The sequence below is a fragment of the Vidua chalybeata genome, chromosome 18 (genome assembly GCF_026979565.1).
Source record: "Vidua chalybeata isolate OUT-0048 chromosome 18, bVidCha1 merged haplotype, whole genome shotgun sequence".
NCBI classification, from domain to species: Eukaryota; Metazoa; Chordata; class Aves; order Passeriformes; family Viduidae; genus Vidua; species Vidua chalybeata.
In genome coordinates, this window is record NC_071547.1 from 3,057,647 (window position 1) to 3,081,732 (window position 24,086).

The 24,086-nt window shown below is 49.4% G+C and overlaps 1 protein-coding gene across 4 annotated transcripts in view; it reads right to left on the minus strand.

Annotated features, from left to right (window-relative positions):
• The window catches only part of KDM2B (lysine demethylase 2B), a 113,513-nt gene that overhangs the window by 1,376 nt on the left and 88,051 nt on the right, over positions 1-24,086 (minus strand). For 3 of the 4 annotated variants that reach the window (XM_053959128.1, XM_053959129.1, XM_053959126.1), the window contains 9 exons: positions 15,071-15,295; positions 11,700-11,843; positions 7,128-7,214; positions 6,229-6,489; positions 3,227-3,903; positions 1,688-1,851; positions 1,095-1,256; positions 738-839; positions 194-412 (listed from right to left, as the gene is read on the minus strand). In XM_053959128.1, coding sequence (XP_053815103.1) covers positions 194-412; positions 738-839; positions 1,095-1,256; positions 1,688-1,851; positions 3,227-3,903; positions 6,229-6,489; positions 7,128-7,214; positions 11,700-11,843; positions 15,071-15,295 — 2,041 coding nt within the window. The remainder of the gene's footprint in view (positions 1-193; positions 413-737; positions 840-1,094; positions 1,257-1,687; positions 1,852-3,226; positions 3,904-6,228; positions 6,490-7,127; positions 7,215-11,699; positions 11,844-15,070; positions 15,296-24,086) is intronic. The other variant, XM_053959127.1, reaches the window with a different exon arrangement.

Here is a 24,086-nt window from a genome sequence, read left to right on the forward strand (position 1 = left end):
CAGATGTGCAGAAAATCCCCCGGGAGGATGAGCGTGGACACAACAGCTCCTGGCAGCTGCGGGGCCATTTCCACCAGCAGCACATCGTGGCAGCAGCTGCTGCCAGGGAGTTACAGCAGGAGCAGGGCAGGGCTCGGTCAAAGCCCCCTCAGAGCTGGGATGCCTGGGCAGTTCCCTCCCCCACGTCCCTTACCTGATAAATTAATTTCCGTTAACGAATCCCGCGTGGTGGTTCCGACGGCGGTCAGCAGGTTAATAGACTGATCTGTCACGTGGTTACAGTAACTGAGATTGAGTTTGGAGAGCAGGGGCATGTGCCTGATGATCAGCCGCAGCGAAGCATCCGTGATATCCAGCCCGGCCAGGCGCAGCTCCACGATGTTCCGTAGCTTGCTCCGGTTGTCGATCTGACCTGCGGAGCAGAGGCAGCCGGTCACTCCCACGAGCCCCACCCCGTGCTGCCAACATCTGCAGGCCTCTATGAAATGCACCGTGACACACAACACTGCTGCCCTGGGTCAACTTCAGATGCTTTTGCCTGTCTGGAGCTTTGGAGGGAACATCAGCAGGAACACTTGTCTATTTTTGGAACAGGCATGTGGACAAAGCCACCTCCTGATTTCAAAACAAAAGGGATGAAAGTAACTGCAGGGGCCCAGCGGAATTACAAGTCGGGAATAAGCAGTAGGCTGTGCAGTGCATGCCAGAAAGCAGATCTGATTTGCTCAAAATTTCACCTGAGCTGAAATCCGGGCGAATGTGGCATGACCCACAGAACTGCTCCTTCCCTGAACTGGAAGAAAGTGTTTCCATACTCTCTAAAGTACACCCGTTGCAGCCTGAAGAGAAGAAAGTCAGACAGAAAACCAGCACAGTGGCTCAGATGATGGTTCAGCAGCCACAGAACATCCCTGTCACCCCAGGGCTCCAGCCAGGAGTGCTGCCAAGTCACTACCTCGAACTCCCCGGGGGCAGCACGGCCCCAGCCCCGCCAGGCTCGGCTGTGGGGGCTCCTGCCCGTTTGCTCCAAGGGGGACTAAGCACAGAAGAGGCCCCGGGGGTGGGACGGGGCTCCGGGCTCCTCCCGCCCTTACCTGGCCGGTTGTCCGTGGGCGGGGACAGGAGGTCTCTCATTTGTGCGTCTTTCAGTCCTTCTGCCCACTGCACGTCCAGAGTTCGCAGCAAGGGACAGCTGGAGCTACAAAGTGCCGACACTGCTATCCATGAGCACCCTGATAACAGCAGGTCCCGCAGACCTGCAGACACAGAACAGGTTGGAGCACTGGGACCTTCCCAGGCACATCCCAGTGACCTCCACTGGCACCCCCAGGCTGCTCTGACCACGGTCCCCTCCTCCTGCCCAGCTCTCCATCTGTCCCACCACTTGGAACTTCACTCCTTCCCCCAGTCCCCTCAGCCCTTTCCACAGCAGCATTCATTACTTGCTGGGCAAGACCTGCCTCAAATTATTTTAACTGAACATGTCAAGTAGTCAGAAAAAATATTTTTGTCTCATTTTAACCCACTGATGCTTTACTGTTACACATCTCCAGCCCTCCTAGTAGAGTCTACTCCTCTTCTAGGCCACCCCAGTCCCTGGAGACTTTGCCCAGAGGTTCAGTTTGGATACAGACTGGTTTGTTATACAAACTGGTTTGTGATTTGGTGATGAAAACACATCACTTACCTGGCAGTCTGTTGATAAGCCAACTCAGCTGCTTTTTAGATATATTTGTCCAGCTAAGATCAAGGGTTACAGGCTGTCTCCTAATAATGCCACTAAGCATAAGTGGAGTGATGGATTTACAATGGTTTAAATCTATTTTGGTCCATAATCTTTTGTCACAGCACCTACCCAAAAAGAAAAAAAGCCAACAGCACTTAATTTGGCACTTGTTTGGATTTTGGTAAGGCTTTAAAAGGTGTCATTAAACAGAAGGAAAAACTACAGCATTTAACTGAAAATTGCAAAAATAAGGCCAAGTATTGCAAAGATAAACACAACCCTACACAATGTTACGTAAGTTTCAAGTTCCTCCATCAAATATATCCTGCGATAAATCATGGAATTATTTCCACAGAATTACAAGAGCCAACAACTTTGGATCCCATTTTAAGTCATCCCAGCACTTACTAAAATCAATTTTATAGCCTGAAGACAAGTCACCACTCCTTCCTTATATTTTGATTATGAAGTCTGATTTAAATAATATTCCCATTTACTCTGTGTTTTCCTTACTTAAAACAAGAAGATTTGGGAAAACAGATCCTCCCTCTCCTGTTGGGTGTTTGTGTTTTCCCTATCTATGTGGATTGTGTCTTTTTACTCTTTATGGGTCTCTAAGGGCAACACCACCAAGTCCTGATGAGTGTGCAGGAGTCTGCATTTTCTTGGTGTTTTTTTTTTAATTAGCAAATACTGTATTTAAATAGAAAATGCATTTGGCAGGTTTCAGGGACATCAAGCAGCCCACGGAGAAGACACTCCACACACATCACCTCACACTGAATTATCAGCCTCTCTACTTTGTGCATGTTCTGTTAGCAGGCTGTGCTGGAAAGGAGCCTGTTGCAGTCTGTCTGTCCTTGTGCACAGCAGGAGTCACCAGAGCCACAAGGCCTCACTGAGGGGTCACTGAAACCTGTAAATCTGCACTAAAGCTTCTGCTGCTGCTGTGCAGTCACACGGTACCTGAGCACAAGGGACACGCTGTGAGCAAACACCATCAACAAAGGATTCCTGCAGAACGTGCTCTGCTGGCACAGGGAACAGGCTGGCTCTCCACGAGCCCTCCACAGGGAGACAATCAGCACAGCCCTTGTGAGGGGCACACGGTGGGATCTTCACTATCTCAGTAGGTATTTAATAACTGAACTGCACAAATGCTGGCAGTCAGGAAGTCCTGGGGCAGAATGACACCAAGACTGAGCCAGCCTGGCTGTTCCAGCAGCAGGAACACTGCGGTGTCTGACTCCAGCACAGGCTGCTCCAGAGCCTGGCAGGCTGACACCGAGTCTGACACACACAGCTCCACCAGAAATGCTGGGAACTGCTGTTTCTGAGAAAGCAACACGAGACCTGCCACTTCTGCTGGTCACCCCTTCTGCCTGGGCTCACCAGAGCTCCAGGGACAGCCCAGAGCCCGCCCCAGGAGACACCGGTGCCTCCATCGCCCGCTGTCCTTCCGTGCCCATCCCACCACACCTCGTGTCCCGCCCTCCTTACCATCTGTTCCAGGTCTTGCAAACTCTCATACAGATGCACAAGTCTCTATGACTGAGGTAGCTAAAGACAGCCATCCAGACTTCCCTCTGCATCACGTGGGCTGCCCCGTCATCCAGGGGGAGCGAGTCCGGAGGGGGGCTGATGGGAGGTGGCCGGATAACGTGCCGCTCCATCTGGATGCACTTGGGGGGCGACAGCGAGGGCGGGGGCCGGGCTATTCCCCGGGGGGTGCTGCGCAGGCTGGGCATGAGCTGGTGGTGCCTCAGCTCCCGGGGAGTCCCGTTCAACCCTTTGCTGAACCTATGGAGTCTCTCGCTGTTGTTCAACGCACGCTTGGGTTCCTCGTTCTCGCTCTCCGGTTCAGATTTGATGGGTTGGTGGTTCTCATTGGCAAGGCTGTTCTCGGTTTTTTGGATCTCCTGGTTAAGCTCTTTACTGAGCTCCTTGCTCAGTTCCTTATTGGGAAGCCGCCTTTTCCTCCTCATCTTGAACTTCTTCTTGTCCCTGGGCTCGGCGCCCTCCGTGCTGGGCCCTGCTGTGGGCGAGCTGGACCGAGACTGGTCGCTGTCCTTGGACCTGGGGGGTGCTTCTGGCAGCTCGTCCTCGGGCTCCTGCTTGAGGCGCCGCAGGGGTTTGATCATGGCAGTTCGGTCATCCGGGGCCTTCCACGATCGCCGCTGGAAGGAAGAGACAAGGGCTGACTGTGGGAGCTGAGCAGCGCTTCCAGCAGCGCTTCCCATGCGGATGCTCCGCACGGGAGCCCTGCCCGGGGCCGGGCCCCCTGCCAGCGCCGGGCCCCACCCATCCCAGCCCCATCCCAGCCCCGGGGCGCAGCCACCGGCCAAAGGTATCGAGTTCAAGAGCCAGCAGGGATGAGGAGTCCAGCTACTGGCTCGCTGGACTCCAGGAGTGACAAATGTACTGATTCACCGTGCAGATTCCTGCACATTCCAGGGCCTTGCCCATCTCCGAGTGGATCATTTACACACACAAGATCAGCAGCACACCATGGACAGCTTTGTTCCCAGCAGGCCACAAGAACCCAGGCTTGGGCCACATCCACTGGGCACCCACATCAAACACTGCCCAAGTGCCCTCACGTCATGGTCAAAAGGGCCATTCCCAAAATCTCTGGGATCACAGCTGCCATCCCGGCTGCTGGACACTCACAGCCTCCTTTAGATGCTCCTTTACACCCAACCAAACCGTGGCCATCCCCTCCAATCCCTGCAGAACAGGGAATGTGACAGGACCTTCCTCCTGCCCCAGTCCCTGCTCCCAACACACTGCTCTGCACTCTTCCCCACTCATCCTCCCCCTCCGATTCACCAGGCTGTGTGAGAGACACAAACTGAGGCCTGGGAAGGCTTCAAGCCTAATCTGATCACCACAAGCAAGAAAGAAGTCACCAGCTGTTAAAATGAAATGGTTCTAATAAGGAGATCTGGGCTGGCAAGGAGGGAACTGCTGTGAGCACACTTGTTGTGTCAGAGGGCTCCTGCTTTCGCTTTCCCAATAACTGGATCAAGGCAGTGGCTGTGTTCCCAAGTTTCAGCCCGCGGCGCACGGTGGAGAAAGCTGATCACCCTGCCTTTAAATTAACATATTATAAAGGGAGAAGTTACACAGTAAGTTAATGACAGGTTAGAATAAAACATTTCTACACCAGGCCAGTGCAGCTCCCAGCACCCCTCACACAGGGCACTGATGGGTGCTCCACTTACAGGCTCTGGAATTCTGTGATCATGCCAGGCTGTGAGGGCAGCAGTGCCAGGACATCCCTGGCTCCCTGGGGGGAGCAGGGACTCCAGGGTGTGCTGATGTGCTGTGGCACAGCCTGCGGAGGGGCTGTGTGACTGGGGCAATGTTCAACCACACAGGGAGGACCAAACATCAGCACAGGAACAGATTCCTTGGGTCATCAAAACACAACTGGCTGCTGTATTTTAATACAGGACACCAGAAGAGAAAATATAAACCCAGATGGTGCAGCTGAACTATCCTGGAGTTAAAGGTTTCCATAAGAGAGAGATTCTGTAATTTCAAGAAGTAAACAGGATAACGTTTTCTTTTCCAAGAAGAAAGTAAAAAACCCAAACACATCTGTTGTGTTGTGTGGTGATGTGGTGACCCACAGTGCCTTCCTCACTGGGGAGAGTCCAAAGGGATGGGAAAAGGAAAGCATGGCCAGCAAGCAGCTATGCATGAACTGCTACTGTGAATTTTGCTTTCTCTCCACCAAAGCAGCCCAAATCCCTGCCTCTGCCATCCTGCAGCATTCCCACTGTCCAGCCTTGCAGGACTGACTGACTCACACCCCTGGGAGCTTCACAGGCAACACTAGTCCAGCCACTGATTCTGATTTTACAGCCATCAGCCACTTTAGTCATGAGACACAGTAAATTGGAGCCCTCATTTCTGCCTCTGCAAACCAGCATTTCTGCAGATCCTAAGTACCACATTTTGGAATCTACGTGAAAATTCAGAGTGTCCCTGCCTGGCCTGAAGAGTCCTGACTGTCACATTCAGGGCCAAGTTGTCTACCCAACTGCTGGGAGCAGCTCCTGCTCTCTGCAGGCACCCCAAGGTGTCCTTTCCAGAGGCTTCCCAGGGTGGTGGCACAGCCCCAGATCAGCCCCAAATCAGCCGCCAGGCGCCACCACGTGGAGAGACCTGAAAAGGCTTCCATGAAAAATTGATTATCACCTTGTTCCTACTCTGAGCATCTTGTGAAGACTCTTCAGTTAAAGTGAGTTTTCCAGTACCTTGAATAAAACAACAGCCATAGCCCAGTGTTTTCGGCCTCTGAACATCAACCTGAGCGTCCCTGTTCAAGCCACTGTCCTGTCAGACCAGCAGCTTTTACCAGAATGGTAAAAAATCCCAGTTCCTCTGGGAACAACGCGGGACCTGGGGATGAGCTCTAAGCCAGGAGAGCAGAGACACCAGCCCCAGCCAGCCCAGGCTCTGTGCAGCCCCATCAGCAGGGGGCTGTGCCTTACCCGCTTTCTCATCGTGGGTTCCTGGGACTTCTCGAATTTCCGCTTCCTCCACAGATGCACCTCGTCAGACTTTCTCCTCAGGATTGAGTCAACCGGGGCCTTTTTGGAATGTTCCTCTGATTTCCGCCTGGGAGTCTCCTCGCAGTCCCCTTTCCGTTTGGCAGCATCTGGCACTTCCTTGTTGTCTCTGTTAATTTTCTGCTCCTTCAGCAACGAGCCCGGGAGATTTGAGGCGTATTTAAATCCTGGTCCGCGCTTTTGCTTGTACGCCAGAGAGACACAAAACACAAACCAACTTTATACCTTATGCATCTCCCAGCTCTTCACGTTGCCACCAGCACTCCAACGCTGCTGGGTTGGTCACTTTTTAACTCACAAAATGATTAGTAAGGAATTAGAAGTTTTAATTTTCCTGAGGTTATTTTTCTAACTACACACTTTCAAGTGTCTGTCTCGGTCTGCAAAGAAATAGCGTTTCACTAATTCCAACAGACACTCCCGGTTTTGCATAATTGCTTGTGAATTTTTAATTTCAGGAATTTTCATTGTCAAAATTAACACGCAGCAGTGCACATAACTAACCTAAATATTCCCCAGGTGCTGGGTGAAGCGTTAGTACAAGTGTACAAAAATTACTGAAGAACAGAAAGCTGTGAGCTTGTCTCCTTCAACTCAGAGAATCATCATGGAATGACCCACATAATCCTGGAACGGCCGGGGTTGGTAGGGACCCTAAAGATCACCTCATTCCAACCTCCCACCATGGGGTAATTAAGAACAAAACCTGAATTAAGCACAAACCCAAAAGCTGGTATTGGGCTAAAGTCTATCTAGAAGCCAGAGGGAATGCTTAAGATTTTGTGTCTCATTCCAGCACCACTTATTCCCATTAAACTCACTTTTCCAGTTTTCCCTGCGTGGTTGCACTTTGGACACTCCCAGCAGTTCGGCAGCTCATCGTTAACCACACCATCCGATTCCTTCACCTGTGGGAGACACAACCATTCACAGCTGGGCTGCACAAGCCTGCAGGAAGGTGATGATCATTCCAAGGCACACTGTACAGCTCCTGGTTTTCTGGGATGGACTGCAGCCCTCCCAGGGGAGCAGAGGCACCGTGCTGCCGGTGCTGAGCAAGCCCCGGGTGCTGCACAGCCACCCGACCATGCGTTGGCCAAACACATCTGACAGAGGGCTCAGCTCTGGGCTGTCCACAAGATCAGTGACAATCCCAACCCACACTCTGCTCTTGGAACAACAGAGAACACCCCGAGAGCCCAAGCAACCCCCCAAACCCAGGGCTGCAACATCTCCAAATGCCCTCCCACACCTCGGGTTTGCAAAGCCCAGCCCCGTGTCCCTTGGAGAGGCACAGCCTGATCCCTCCACAGGCAGGGTTCTCACATGCATTAATCCCATGGGCATTTTTAGCAGCACAGCACCCTGCACTGTAATCAAGTGTTCCTTAAAATACTTTTCTTTCAGGATCAGAACTAGCAGTCCCAGGCTGCAGCCCTCCAGCCCATGTGCCAGTGGGGATGGTGGCTGCCAAGGCAGCTCAGAACAGGCACGTTTGTTCACAGACTGGACACAGAGCATTTCCAGGCCTTCTCACACCCTCAGATCCTCAGTCAGGGTAAGGGGGAGAGAGGCTGATGACTTCACTACCTCCAACACTGACATTTTGCTGTCTGAAAGAAACTTATGCTTAATGTTGTTACACTCCAGCAAAAGCACAATCCTGCCCTACACAGCTGGAATGTTCCTCATGTCTGCATTTTCACACAGGAGCCTGGAGTGCTTTCCAAACAGGGGGAACAGGCATTTCAGAAAAGACATTTCTGTGAATGAAAAGCAGAGCTAAGATACACCCTCCACACATACACACACTCACTCACAAGTGGCACATTCCCACTTAAGGGTTTCATTACATACTGAGAAATAAATAACTTGGAGAAAAAAAAAGAAAAATGCTGATTTATTACTACTGTAGACAACAAAAACATGCTGCTGTCCAGACTAACAGCTGGGCACTGGCAGCAGCAGTGTGGCTGCAGGAGACAGGAACAAGCACGGGCAGGGATCTGCAGATTTTTCATATTTCTGAAACATTTCCTCCTCTCCTCCCAGTGCAGGGAAAAGGAAGTGGCTGTGCAGGAGCAAGCCCTTGGATTTAGGAACTGCTTCCTCAAGTCCCTGAGCCAGAGAGCAGCCATTCTAGTTTCACCATCCAGTGAGAGTGATGACATGTCAGTCTCTCAGCAAGACTCTTGGAGTTAATAAATAAGTAAATGAAGTGGGCAGAATTTAAATACTGGTTTTATCACAACTGTGTGCCTTTGAACCTTCTTTCCCATGGTAGGTGTAAGATACTCCAGGAGTTGTTGTATACATCTCTGCCTCAGGGGAACAATTCCTGGCCCAAGCCCAAGTTTGGAACAAGTTATTTCCCGCACTGAATATAGAACAAGTGCTGCTGAAGGGAAAGCATTGCAGCTCTGTCCCTTCTGTGAAGTTTAAGGAACTGAACAGATGTGAGGAACTGTAAGCAAACTAATTAGATACACACAAACCTGCCACTGAATCTGTCCCAAGCCTTTCAGGCTGGGTGGGAGCCAGTTCTGAGCGTTTGCTGCAAACAGCAGGTGGGTGTCTGAGGCACAGCGTGAGGCGTCACAGAACCCTACCTGCAGCACGAGGTCAGCAACTCAGATCTGAGCACGAGACCTGGAGCTGGGGACTCCACTTGGTAGGGATATGGAGACCCCAGGATGCTGATCTGGCATCCCTGAGGGAGAGCCATGAATTCTGGCAGTGCCCAGACTGAAACAGGCAGTGAGACACACCTGGGCTGAAGCTGTGCTGGAAAAGGCCTTTGTATCCCTGCTGCTCTGACAAGGCACCTAAATATTCACTTCCATTTTTATCACTACATTCAGCTGAGATGGAAAAGAACAGGCTCCTAGTGGAGAAAGAAACCCCTTCTCCCTAAGGAAACAGCATCAGATGCTGTACTCAAGACATGCTAGCTAGCAATGCCAGCAATTTGAGATGAAGCAATAAAAATTCACCACTCTTGGTTCAACTCAAACACTGTGGAACAATGAAAGGCAGTGTTCATCCCAAAATCTCATGAGCTCCCTCTGGAAGCAGCGCTGTGCTTGCGAAACTCACCAAGATCATTTTCATAAGAAACCCGTTCAGCAAAACAAGCATTTGTGTTGGTGTGGTATTTTCAAGGAAAGAAGGATGTCAGGAGGCTCCTGTGACACTTCTGAGCACATGGAACATCCTGCTGTCCCCAGCACAGCTCCAACACCAGCACTGCAGGTGCTCTGGTACCCAGGGCCCCCACAGAAGCCCCTCAAGGCTCAGTGTGCCAGGGCACAGGTACACCTGAGCCACCCTGAATTTAACTCCTCAGAGACGTCCTCTGGCACTGCTGTTTCATGGAGAAAAACCCCCAGAACATGAACAGCCTAATCAGGGGCTGGAAGAGGATGGACTTCAAACCACAACCAACCTGCCCTGGAGAATAAATCACCCCCTGCATGCACCAAACTACTCCACAAGCTCTGGGAGATGCATCTCGGAGGGAATTCACTCCACATGGGAGTAAGCCAGGAAAGGACATCTGCACTGATCCAGTTTATTCCAGTCTCCCCCAGTAGTACATTTGCCAGACATTAAGCTGGAGATGACCAGCAGTTCACATGGTGCTATTTCCCAAGTGGGACAGGAAGGCAGCTGCCCTGGGGCTGGGGCTGCATCAAAGGCTATTTATGGGCTCCATCCTCAGGGCTCAAGGGCTCGAGCAACATGTAAACATGGCTAGAGATTTTGGTCTTCCAGGAAATCATGGAACCTGGGAATAAAGAGCAAGGAAGGATCTAAGGAAGAGGTTCCATTTTCCTTTTGCTGTTCTCCTGAGCAGTCTCATCTCACCTTCCAAGATGATTCTGAAATTCTACCAGTGCTCTTTTGCCTCAGGAAATAAACAGCACCAGTTACCCACCATTTCAGCTCAGCAGAAGCACTGAGAAATCAAAATAAAAGACACACAAAGCACACAGTAAATCCCAGTGTTTAATTGTCAGGAACACCCAAAGCAATGCTGTTCCTAGTTACCAAAGGAACACTCAGAACACCACACACGTGTAAGACAACAAACAGCATTTGCCTGACTTCACAGATCTGACCCACATCCTGTACTAGTCCCAAATGTAGTATGGGGAGAGGAAGTCATACCCGAGCTGCCACTAGACAACAACTGTCCTCTGAACTGAGCCCTGAGGCACCACTGACACTGCAAAGGCAGAGATGGGGGTGCACGGAGCTCTTCCAGCAAGGATTGGAACAGCAAAGCAGCCAAAATTAAGGTACCTCTGAAAATGAGTAGCTCCTTCCTCTGCTTCATCAGCCCCCAAAGTTTTGTTTTAAGCAGAGCCAAACAAGCAAAGCTCCTTTTCAAAGCCCATCTGTGGCAGCAACTGAGCACCAGCTCCATGAATCAGGGAGAAGGCACAGCTCTGGTTTGCCAGCTCCCCACATTCTGCTCTAATAAATGACAGCACAGAGCTTGGTGCAGCACCACGTAGAGCTCAGGAGAAATGAAAGCCAGGAGAGCTTCACCCCGGGCCTGCATAAGGAACACACACACCTCTCCTCCCAGACATCCCAGAAGGGCCCAAACGCTGCTTTCTGGGGCATGGTGTGTCAGAACACATTTGCTTTGGCAAATCACTTTAACCATAAACAAATCAGCAACAGGAAATGGCTGATCAGCTGAAAGAAATCAGCTCTGGAGAGAGGCAACTTCTAAATGCTAATGCAGGAAGATATGCCCCAAATGACACTTTTGTTACCAGCAAAGAATACAGCTGCTCACAGGACTCAAGTCAGCCAAGGGTGAGCACTCCTGCAGCCTGACACTCGCTCAGGCTGCTCTCCAGAGCTGCACTCCTGCTCCAACAGTTGCTCCTAACATCTTTGGAGCCAGCTGCCACCCTAAGGCACATCTGTGCCTGGACCTACATGAGCAGCCAATTGTTCATCTGCACTTCGTGGGACTCAGGAAGAAGCTACTGAGATGGATTTGTGAATGTCTCACCCTGGAGTACAGGCAGATTGCTCTGCCTTCCCCATCCCAACTGAAACACCTCACTTCCTTAAACAAGGGGCAAGAAGAAAGAAACGAATCAGCAAGATCTTCACACACTCAGGGCATGTCCAAAGCCAGGAGCCCTGCTCCCAGGGAATGCTGTTACATCAAGGACCCTGCCTGCTGGTCAGGGCTGTGTGTGCCACAGATCTCACCCAGTGCTGTGCTCCTCACACCAGCTCCCTGCTCACTTCTCATCTGTCCAAAGATGAAAACCTAAAAGCTTCCCAATTTCTGTGCACCACTTTTACATTAAGGTGATAACTAATTTAGCTTTTGTTTCCAACATGTATCACATCCTTGTACTCACCTTAAGGCATCCTGGGTGTATGATTTCATTACAAATGGAGCATTCCATTAGCATGAGATTAAACTTGCTCTCCTCCTCTTCCACAGTGTCCTCTTTCCCAGCTTCTCCACACACCAGACACACAGCAGTATGAGGCAGCACCGGCTGTTTATGTATCAGAAAGAACTGATCAAGATATGGCAGACATGGAAACACAAGAGCTCAGTGTGCATTTACAGTTTCCTCATTTCAAACGGGAGATTAATAGGGATTAATTGTGCAAACTGACATGAAGGTAAAAAAACAAAGAAAAGGTAACAAATTAGAGCTGGGTACCAGACGAAGCTCCATAGGACACATTTCACCCTGTAGCAATACAGGTTCAGGGAGCATTACTGGGATGGATGAAAATGCATTTTTGGTGGGTTCCTTGAATCTGTGAGCTGACACAGACATTGGCATGCAAGTCACTTCACCAGTGTACAATGGGAGAGGAAAGAATCACCCTAGAACATCACTATTCACATCCATTAGGTTTCACAATCCGAGCAGCAATTTGGCAGCTCCCGTATTTTACAGGCAGAGCAGACAGATGTTATGGGACCTGATCCAGGTCTCACAGCAAGCCCACAACAGAACCAAGAACAGCCCTTTTCCTGACTGGCAGTCCATTATCCAGGGCTCTGCTCCCAACCTGAGCACTGCAAAAAGCTCTGCTCACTTAGAAAGAGGATTCTCTCCTGCAAGTGTCACAAGTGAGATCACACAGATTTTCTTCTTCCATTGAGGCAGAAAGGGAACTGCAGCATCTCACATACCTGTCACCCATGTCAAAGCACTGAATGCCACTCTAATTAAAAAGCCACCTTTTTGCTAATGATTAACAAAACTCTGGTCTGCAGCAATAAGGTATAAACCTCATTACAAAAAAAGAAAAGGAAGAGCCTAAGCTGCCCACGAAGGGAAGTGCAATTGATTAGGCTGCCAGTCCTTAACTATTACACAGCCAGAAGCAGAGATGGGGCTTTTCCCAGCAAGGATCTCTTGTGGATGGAGTGAATAAATCCCTAAGAGAATACCTGCACACCAACCCAAATTTCAGCATCAACAGTGCATCCTTTAGCAAGTTTCAGGCAGGGGGAAGCCCAGCTGTAGGGAGCCATTAGAGCACAGAGCATTTTGCAAACAGCAGTACAATTTTTCTTGCTGGGAGCAAGGATGTCCAGGCAATCTCCTCTGTGCCACCACTGCCTCTGTCCCACTGATGGGCTGGAACAGCAGCTGTGCTGTCACCTTGTCCTCCCAGCCCCACTCCATGCAGCAGTGTCCCAGGCACTCCTGCTTCCCTTCCTGATGGAGCTGGTGATGCAGAGGAGGTTCCTGCTCTCTGAACAGCAGTGCCATGGGCTCTCTGAAGGCTTCTGAGCTTAATGAAAGTCTGTCTAGTTAATATTGTCAGTGTTATTAACCAAGGCAAGCACAGTCCCAGAACTGTAGGGATCATTGCTTCCATACAGCTTCAGCATCTTGCAGGGTCTTTTTGGCTGGAAGCTGCTGGATAGGTACCACAATATTATTACTGCAGAATTGTTAGAGCAAAGAGCAAAGCCAACAGGATTGCTTAGAGAAATGTAAAGCACCTTGAAAGGTACAACACTTCAATGCCTTAATTTTCTGGGCCTTTGCTGCTTTAAGAATTTGTAATAATCTCCCTGATATTTGCACCAACCTAGAAAGTGCAGAGAAGTCACCGTCAGTGCACGTGAGGGGGGGACAAGTAATCAGAGACCCCTGGCTACCTCTGTCCTAACTGAATTAAAACCCTAGGCACCAAGAAGAGAAATAAATCCTCATTGGAAGATAGAGGACGACTACACTCAGCTAGAAGAGAACCCAGATCATCTCCAAAAGGCTCAGCCTGTGTTACCCAGAGTGAAACAGCTTAGTATGAAAGTTTCCTTCATCAGTGAGGATGAGAAAGCACACTGCAGCCCTAATTTAATCCTTCCACTAAAAAGGCAGCATGATTTCACTATTTCTTGCCCCTGGAGAATAATAAATTCTTCATCCATGCTGTTCAATTCATGCTACACTCCAGGAAATCAAGTGTTCAAAGAAAAGACACTTGAGCTGCAAAAGCACTGTGCAGAAAGGTGGATATTCTGTGTACTTTACTGAAAGATCCAGCAGCGCTGAACCCAATCCTCTGTGTCAGGAACAGTGCAGAGCTTGGCACAGAACATGGAGTGAGCTACCAGGAGCAACTACTGCAAACCTTAAGTGCTTATCAGTTTTTTATCACTGTTAGGTGAAGTCATTTAATCCCTCCACTTTGGTCATCTCCTAAGAATTAAAAGAAAAACCCCCAAATACTAAGTGAAGGGAACTGTAATGAGAGAAATCAGTATAGATAGGGTGATATTTCAGTTATGAATAAACAACATTCCTTTCCTTAAAAAAACAACAACAAAAGAAAACCAAACCCATAACAACAGCATAAACAAGACCTTCTAAAGAATTAAAGTAAAAACTAAAGCTGATTTTTAGCCTTGAACAGAGTCACAGCAGACATGAGACCTGAAAAGAAGCTCCACAAGTCAGCATGGCAGCTACAGATTCAAAAGCTGCTTGAACAACTTAATGGAAGATTAATCTGTCAATATTTGTTAAATAGAAAGCTATTGCTTGTGACTCAAGAAGCTCCTAAGTAATGTATCACAGGAGCCCAGGAAACTGACTGCCTGCTTGCCCTCTTCTGATGCTCTTTCCCTGACAGCCATTTCCAGTCCCTGAGGAAGACAAGACCCTGGACTGATGGCTCTCTGCCTCATCCAGATCAGACCCTCTGCTCTATGCCTAAGTAACAGCAAACAAACTGAAATTCAGATCTCTGGGAGCCTGGAGCTGGGGTCATCAACACCAACATCTTGAAGGCTGTCAGTCAAGGATTTCTCTCATCCTAATTTGTGTGGATAACATGGCAAAGATGACTGCAGGGCAGCTTTTCTCAGGAAATTCCAAAATCCAAACCAAACACACCTCTTCATCCTTTGAATCAGAACTTCCTACTCTTCCCCTTTTCCCTCACATCCCAGAGTTTGAGGGTCATTTGAGCGCTGATTTTTGATGTAATGATAATCTCCACTTCTATACCGCTAAAAGGAAAGCTGTCCTGTTAAGTTTTAGTAGCATTCTGGTTTAGGATTCGGGGAGGATGAGAAACACTGGGAAAAAAAAGAGATCTGATCTGGGAGGGCAGAGATCACACACTTTTGTCCAACGCACTTTAGAGACTACTCAGAACAGAGCTCCCAGCCCCACACCTGGTCACCCAGGAGACACGGCGGGAGGGAAGGACTCTGCAGACGAGCTGCAGGCCCAGGCACACTTACAGCTATGCACTGCCTCATGATGCAGGACTGCTTCATCCTGCCGGGCCCCCCGAACTTCTTCATGTCCTTGCAGAAGTGGCACTCGCCGCACTCCGTCCGCAGACACGCCTCGCACTTGCGGCATCGCGTCCTCCGCCGCCGCGCGCCCGCCGTGCTCCGGTTGGCCGCGAGCTTCACCGCAGAGGCAGCGCCCAGCTTCCCCTTGGGCCGCCCGACTGCCCTGTTCTGGAAGAGACACACACACACACACACAGGGTGAGCTGCACATCCCACCTCCCCGTGAGCTCTGTGCAGCACTGACCGCTCTTGGCGGAACCACGCGCGCACAGGGAACGCTCAGCGGGTACGTACGATCGCTCTTGGGCATAAAGGAGTTCCATCGCTTTTCCAAGAAAGGGTGGGCTGTAAAATGACACAGAAGCCGAGACACAGAGATCCCAAAGCCAGAGCAAACCCATTTCAACAGGAGGGCAGGGAAAAGACATTTAGGCACAGCTCAACACAAAATCAAGTCCCAAGTGAGGTGCTTGGCTTAGGTCAATAGATGATCTGTGCCAGTGATGAGCTTTGGGCTAGAGATATCTTAGATTTGTGCTCAGGTTAAGCCAGAAGGACTTCTTCTGCTGAATCCAATGAGCAGCAGAAGTGGTTTGGTGGTTAGGTACAGCAGAGAAGCACTCAGCCAATGAGTCAAGTCCCCAGTCATATCCCTAAAAAATCAGGAGAGTATGAACTACTGCCAAGCAATAAAGTAGGAAATAAAACAAATGCTACAAAACCCTTCCAAGGTAGCTCCCCTCCTATCCAACACCAGCAAGTGCTCAAAAATAGAACACCAACTGATGATGTGCAAAGACTAAAAAGGGCATCCGAGGTCTAGATTTCAATGACCTTTAAGACAGAAACTAAAGGAGCATGAAAAGATTTGAAATTATTAGGTTAACTGCAACATATTCACTCTGGACATCCAAATTTCATGTTCTCATCAGAAACTCCCTGTTGTACACAAGAACTTACAGCTCAAGCCAGACATCACTAAATACCATGTAATTGTATGGAGCTAATTATGCAAGAACTGGCTTGGCTCACACTGACCCCTGACAGCTTTCTCCATAAAGATGATAATAACAGCACTGCAAAGTTCATTTGGTTTAGCATTTATACAACTCTTCCATTTTCTGCACATCTCAGCATATGACCAACAGACCACCCAGTTTCACTTTCTGTTCCCGTTGAATTCTGGGCAATCACCAAGGTAGGGGCAGTTTGGCCATAGGGAGCCATGCAGAAATTCCACCAGTTTTTAAAAGAAGAGATGTGCAAACATTGCACTTGGTTGTTCAAAAGCTTCCCCAAGTGTCCTGCTGTACAACCCTGAAGAGAAGCCACACTGCAGTGTATTTGATCATCCTCCCAGCTGACTTAGCAAAGCTCCAGTGACTTTCTCTAAGCTGCAGAGAAGTGCTGATATTTTAACAGTCTCCATCCCAGGAATCTCAGTGCTGGGAGAGCAAGGAAGTCAGGAGCCAGACCCCATAAGTTTTCTCTCCTACAGACTGACTATCATTATGAGGTGGGGGAAAACACTCCTTAGTCCATGAGGTTGCAGAGATTTCTGCAAAGTTTTTAATTCCACTCCTCCAGAACAGATTTTGTTCCGTGTGCAGGCTGAACCTCACCGTGCTGTGTGAACACGGACGAGCACAGCTTCCTTCCCATCGGCAACCGCAGCAGCCGCCTGGATTTCAGATCAATGTCAGACACTCTAAAGAATAAATATTTACCTTCTAGACCAACTTTCCAGCCTCTCAAGGATAAAGTCGGCTCTGGCAGGACTGGCTTAGAGGCAACCTAGATAAGAGATAATTTTCTTCCTCAGCATGAATCACTCCTCCATTCTATTAGTCTCCTTCAGCTAGGAAGGGAGGCGAGACACGAACCAAAGGCTGGATAGCAGCAGGAACAAGTTAAACCAAAACATGCACAACAACCTTGGCAGCTCCCCTTGGACAACAGCACATGGAAGATTCTGTGTGAGCACCTGACTCCTTCCTACTGGGAAGCAACATGATTAAGTTTGAGGCAAACAACAGCTATGACACCGTGAGAATGCTGTTTTTAAATGCTTTCAAGGAAAAATCAAACTCTGTACTTTTCCAGCTGAAAGACAACTCCTGCTTCTGCCACAGTGATACAAGCCAAGTCCTAATTCTGAGGACAACAGTTTAAGTGCCAGGATACTGCAAAGATGCAAGTGACAAAAGGCATCGCTTGAACACAGAATCTGAGAATCCTAAAAAACTCCCAAAAGCAGGAAGGTGAAAGTACAAGAACAAGCCTGAAGTCAGACCACACCACACAACTCAGATTTTCTTCCAGACACCACCAGAACACAGCAGAGGTGCAGACCTCCATCTCACTGTATGGAACATTTCTTGCCTACCCAAACCTCTTCACTGCTCATTAGCAAATTGTACTAGCTGGGTTTGTACTAATTTACCAACCAACCAATCCTCAATCCAAGCCACGTTTTCACTCCAGGATGTCGCAGCCAGCAAGGCTGGAGAGGCCTTGCAGGAATTCCCATTCGTATCTAGTTTCAAGGGGCTCCAAAAGTGGTCGCTTAAAAACCTCCACAGAAGAAAATCTGGCCTGGGATTCAAGGGGGTAGAAGGAGCCTCCATCATGGCTTGGGGTTTATTTAGCACATGGCAGACAGCCAGATAAATTCCAGGTCGATGTTAGTGAGGAGATGCTGCAGGATTTCCAGCTCAGACTGCAGTTTTACAGCATACCAGGCCTAATAATGAGACTGAGTAAAATCTCCTTCACAGCTCCCCATCTCTGTACTGCCACTTGCCACCCTCCCAGCACAACTCCATGGACTTGTCTTGCAAATAACGAGCACATGGTAGGGGATGGCAGCACTCCTTATACTGGGTGGCCAGCAAACAGCAGCTCCACAGCTTGAGGCTCAGGACTGGGTGGTGTGACACAATCTCACTCCTGTGGAGGGGACTCCACCATCTCCTTTCCCAAGGAGATGCAACCCTCAAGCACAGTCTGGACCTGATGACTCTGTAGCTCCCCACAGTTCTGTCTCTCAAGAACTGTCAAGGAAACAAAGATTGTACCAAACTTGAAGATTTTTTCCCCTCTTAAACCTTACAACAGAAGCCAGGAAGCTGAGACAGAGCCTGCCTGGAATACCAATACCAGCCACTGTGTTCTCCAACATCTCCACAAAAACTGTGCTCATAACTTCTATGGTCACACAAGTCTTCAAGACAGGCAGAGAGGATGCTGAAGTGGTGACAGCCACTCTGCCAAGCTCTCAACAAAGGCAGAGCAAGCAGCTGCTGAAATGTATTCATACCTTAAATCCATATCTCTATTACACTGAAACCTAGGAAGCTGGTGGACTTGCAGAAGACACCATGCTCAGTAGTTTGTTTTGTTTGGGTAGTTTTTTTGTTTCTTTTGTGGGATTTTTTTGGTGCTCTCCATATTACTGCTATGACACACAAAGGTAACTTTCTCCTGTTCCCAAAGCAGCACCGGGGCACTGGGGTGAACGTGGGTCATCACATCCTGTACTATCCTATGCACTACAAAACCATTTACAAGTCATGAAGTTGGGCTCACCCTCACACACCACACTGCTTAAACATGCCCACCCCTCCAAGAGGAAATGGATTGCAGCAATTTTCTGAAGTGCTGGCCTCCTACAGAGCCCACCAAATTCAACACACTCCTGTTGGACAGCAATTAGGGGACTAGGTGGGGTGCTCACCAGAAATTAAAGAGTCTCTCAACAGGGCTGTGCAGATCTGGGAATAAACTCAGGTACAACACTCATAATTCTAAACCAACCCTAGGAAATTAGCTACCTGGACGCCTGTGCTTGGAACATGAGTTAATCCTGGTTATGGACAAACATTTGGCTGCTGGGCAGTTTCCACTGCCTACTTACAGGTACCTCAGGACACTTCCATGTATCCCAGCCCTGCCCAGCTATCACTAAAAAACACCAACCAGGGTCAGAAGGACCAGAGGCACTAAGGAATGGCCTCTGCCCCGAGCACAACCCTTACTGCAACAGAAACATAACCCTGATGTTTACAGCAGCAAATTTCTCACCTTCACAATTACAAAGAACAACTCAAAAGACTTCGGGCAAACAAAAAGTACCATGAACACCAAAGTTTGGAGAAAACACTGCAAGAACTATCGGCCATTAAATGCATCATTAAATAGGTGCTGATGTTCCCCAGCTGCTGTCCCAACTGGGATCTGCCAGAGATGTCACCAGGCAACTTCACATACAAACTCCTCCACCCTAGAGAGGAAGATCAGCTGACCCTGTGACCAAGTCCAGAAGGAGGGAGGTCCTGGTTCTCAAAGCAAGGCTGACTAAGCCTGCAGCCTAGAAACAAGCTCTTCTGCAAGTAGCCTTTACCTGGGCACAGCTCCTATTCCACCATTCAGCTTCAGTGACCTGCTTTAAACTGCTGCCAGCAGCACCAAACCATTATTTCAGACTCAACACCTCCACAAAAAACCCAGAGATGTGTGGGGCTGTTCTGAAGGGCTTCTCAGGGGAGCAGGTCAGTGAGACCCTGAAGCACTTCACTTCAACCAAGTACAGTCTGAACAGCTTGTGTAGTATCCACTGCGTGCATCTCCCCTAGACAAGATCTTGTATGTGTGCAGTGTTCACTGCTTCAAGGTGCTGTGCCACACAAATATATCCCTTGCATTTGCAAGGCAGTGGTGACTTCCTTCTGTAACACTTGGACAAATTCTGATTATTCTCATTTACTGTAGTTTGGCCACATCCACACAACCACAACAGCACCCAGAGAAATCCAGGACTTGCCAGGTGCCAGTCCTGAGCTTAGAACTTTATGTGGCACTGCATCCTAATGCAATTGTATTAACAGAATTAGGATAGCCAAATCTAACTTTAAGGTTAGAAGGTCTGATAAATGAACATTAGGGGAAAAACATTTTTAACAGAAGCTACATGCATTAACCCACAATTCGTAACTGCTGTCACCTAGAACACCACCCTAAATGGGTAACACTGGGCACTGGAGACACCCACAGGGTGGCACAGCAAAGGCTTCTGGTCAGTCAGGTCTCTGTCCTTTCCCATTGCACCAGAGGTGCATTTTTCCATCCAAACAGGGTGCAAGTTCTGGAGGACACGACTACTGCGTGCTGCCCAGGGCAGTGAGCAGCACTGTCCCCTCCTGCTCCAGTGCCACATCCCTCTCCCAGCCTCCTTATGCAGGGAGCCCAAACTGACAATTCCCAGCAGTGGTGCAGACCAGGTAACCCTACTTACCCCAAAATGTGGGTACTGGCCTTGGCTGCCTGGCAGCGTTGGCCTGTTACACTCACACTGCCAGGCACTGCACAATCACAGAACTGTTAAGGCTGGAAAGACCTCAAAGATCTTTGAGTCCAACCATTAACACAGCACTGCCATGTTCACCACGAAACCACGGCCCCAAGTGCCACATCCACACGTGTTTTTAACTCTTCCGTAGACCATGATCCTACTACCACTTCCCTGAGGACCCTGGCAATAATCACAACCAAGTCAACAGTTCTTCTGTATTAAACCCTTATGTCTGTTTAGCAATTAACAGAAACCCTTCTCAAAGGAAGAAGGAAGGACAGGATGATGTAACTGCAGGAATGCATTGGGGCCAAGGAAAAAGCTAGAGTAAGAGAGCAAAAAATCCCACTGATGCCAATAACATCCTTAAAAGTTGTATTAACTGAAGAGCACACGCCAACACCATGGACCATGTCTGGCTAAAGCCTATCTACCCAAAACTCTGCACATGCAAAGCCCAGGAGAGCTCTTTTCCTCTCACAGTGAGTGCTTACAGTTACATCACCCTCCTTCAGAATACACTCCTGCTGGGGTGGAGGTGTCCTTCAGAAAGTCCAAGGTCCCTCATCAAACAGCAGCATCGAAGGCAAAGGGAAAGCACTGGAACTTTTTCAATCCCAGCTATCCCAAATCACCATTAATCCTCTCCAGATGTTTACTGCCACCATCTCCTCCACTTCAAAACCCTCCACATCTACAAAATCCTCTTCTACCACAACCAAAGCAGCTCCTAGTGACCCTTCCAGGTGACCACACAGAGCTCCACTACTGAATCAGACTCATTTCCCACAAGAAAATAGAAAGAAAATAAAAGTTTATACTTTGCAGGTTCATCTGAGTGTTAATGACACTCCAGCAGCTTTTCTGCCAATATAGCAATATTGTTTAGGGTGTGATAAACTGGCACATCATTGCCAGTACCAGTGCCCCTGTTTATTTTCCTCTGGTGGTGAGGAGGCAGAAGTTAGGCCTGGAGGGTGGAATAAGATATATTGGCAAAAATATGCTTTGGGAGATAAGCTTCATCAAAAGTAGGAGCTCTTAAAACAAAGACCCCAGTAAGTTCCACAGACTCGGGGCACAACACAGCTTTTTTTACTGCTGCTTTGGGCCAAATCTCCCTGCCCCAACCAGGTGCAGTTTTCTCTGTTTACACACAGTCAGAAATCGAATTTCTTCACACCAGGAGTAACACAGCAACCTGGTGGGCTGGGGCAGGTGCTGCCCATGACACAGGACACAGCCCCAGCACCCACACACTTGCAAGCCCCCAGCACTGCTGGCAGCTACCACAAGTGCAGTAAATCCTGTGTGCTCTGTGCCCAAAACCTCGCAGTCGTTTTGCCTTCTTAGTTTAGACACAGACCAGGGAAAGAGGAATGAAAGTCAGCATAAAACGTGATAAAACCTGTGGCTTCTACCTGAGCATTGAAAATGTGCTGTTCAACTGCACCCTTAGAGGTGAAGCACCTGTTACATACAAGGGCTGTCACAGTAAAAAAAGCAACATAATATTGATTTGACATGTCCTGTGTAGAAAAATAGGGTAAGCAGACATTAAAGCAGGCCTGTATGAAAATACAGCTGGAGCTACATGAGGTGTTTTACCACTGGAACAGTTCTGAACAGAAAGGAAAACATTCCACAGGTCTTTGGTACATAGGTCACTGCGTTATAGTTTAGGATCAGACCAAGTTTCTTAAGAAACTCCAAAATAATTATTTCCCCTGTCTTGCAATAATTTTTGTTTTAAACTTCTAAGATACAAAAATGCTATGAAAGCCTCAGGTTTTAGAAGAGTTGAAGAATCCCAGAACACAACCAACTTTCCAGATTCATCCAGCAAGAACCAGCACCTCCAAGCAACAATTTCACAGCTGGCACAATACAGCTGAGACCAATCTGCTCTCCCAACCATTAGCTCTTTTTAAAAAGTGTGCAGTGATTGCACCAAGACACAGACACAAATGGAAAAGGCCTGGCATGAGAAAAATTTTAAGAAAAGAGGACGGGGACATTTTAACTACTATGTTTGGGAGCACAGCAGTGAACTCAGAAGCAGCACAGGCCTGCACATTCACACGATCCTCAGAATTAGGTAAAGGCTTAATAAAGTTACTCATCCAAACCTCAGCTTAGGTTCTTGGACTGACACTGCACCAGGCCAGGGCAGCACATTGTGCCCCCCAAGGTTTCTGCATCAGATCTGCCATCCCTGGGGAGCACCCAAGGCACACCACCACCCCAAACTCTTTTTCGATCCTGTCTTCTATGCGTGTTTCTGAACCAAAACAAGGTAAAGTTGTTCAAAACAAGATGCGTTTTGAAAGATAGTCTCAACACCTGGACTATGTACAAACTTGTCTCTAAAAACAAAATATCAGGCTATTTTAAATATCGAAACACCTCGAGTTAAGAACAAAACTATCAAGTTTATGTTTAAATCATATACACATGTTTAATACTATTTCTGGTGCATTTTTAATTGCTTAGGCAGTTCTTAGAGAGTAAAATACGCAATCTAGAACATATGTTCTGGATTATTTTTCACAGATTACTTCATAAAGTCAAGAAGTTTATTCTCCTTCCCCCACAGAAAAAAAAAAAAAAAAAAAAAAAAGAAAAAAAAAAAGAAAAAAAAAGCCTTCAGAGAATAAACCCTGCAAGTATTAATAAAAGTTCTCCTTTCATTCCGGCACACATCCTTCTCTTTCTTCTACATCCCTCGTCCCTGGGAATGGAAAGGAGGCATTGGCTATAAATCAAACGAAGACAAGGTAGCCAGGCTCAGCATCAGACTCTCCCCCAAGTCCCGCAGCCCTCTCAGCTATTTGAGGAATCTTAATAGGAAAAAAAATAACAATTCTGCCGCGGACAGGGCAGCCCCCGAGAGGCAACAGCCACCCGCTCGCGGCGCGTTCGGGGCCCTGGGAGGTGCCGAACTCGCGGTGCCCGGGGCGCCCGCGGCGGGCGAGGCCGAGCGCCCCGGGCCGGCCCCGCGGAGGCTCCGCGGCCCCGCCCGGCGCGGTCCCTCGGCGGGCGGCGCTGCCCCGGGGCCGCTCCCGACCCCACATTGTTCCCGTCCCCGCGGCCGGCGCGGCGCTGCCCGGCCCGGCCTCCTCCCCTCCCTTCCCGCTGCAAACTTCGCCGCCCGCCCCGGACCTGCTCCGGCCCCAGCTCGGGCCCCGGCCCCGGCTCGGGCTCCGGCTCCGACTCGTAGTCCTCCTCGTCGGCGCTCGCAGACATGGCCATGGCTCATGGTGGGCCCAGGCGGAGCCGAGCTGACATGGCTGGAGCGGCGCTGCTGGCGGAGCCCCGCTCCCCGCACACACACACACACATGCAGGAGGAGGAGGAGGAAGGGGGGCCGTGCATATTCATGCCAGGCAGCCAGGAAGGGGCTGGCCCTGCCGGCACGGCCAATCGCGGGCCGCTTCCACACCGCCGGCCTGCGGGGACAGCGGGCACCGCGCGGCCGGGGCACCGCGGCCGCCCCCCGCACACGGCGCGGCCGGGGACGGGGGGCTCGGCCGCCCGGCCGGCAATTAGTCCCCCGCCGGTAATGAGCCCCGCGATGTGCCGAGGGCCGGCGGGGGCGGGCCGAGGCTC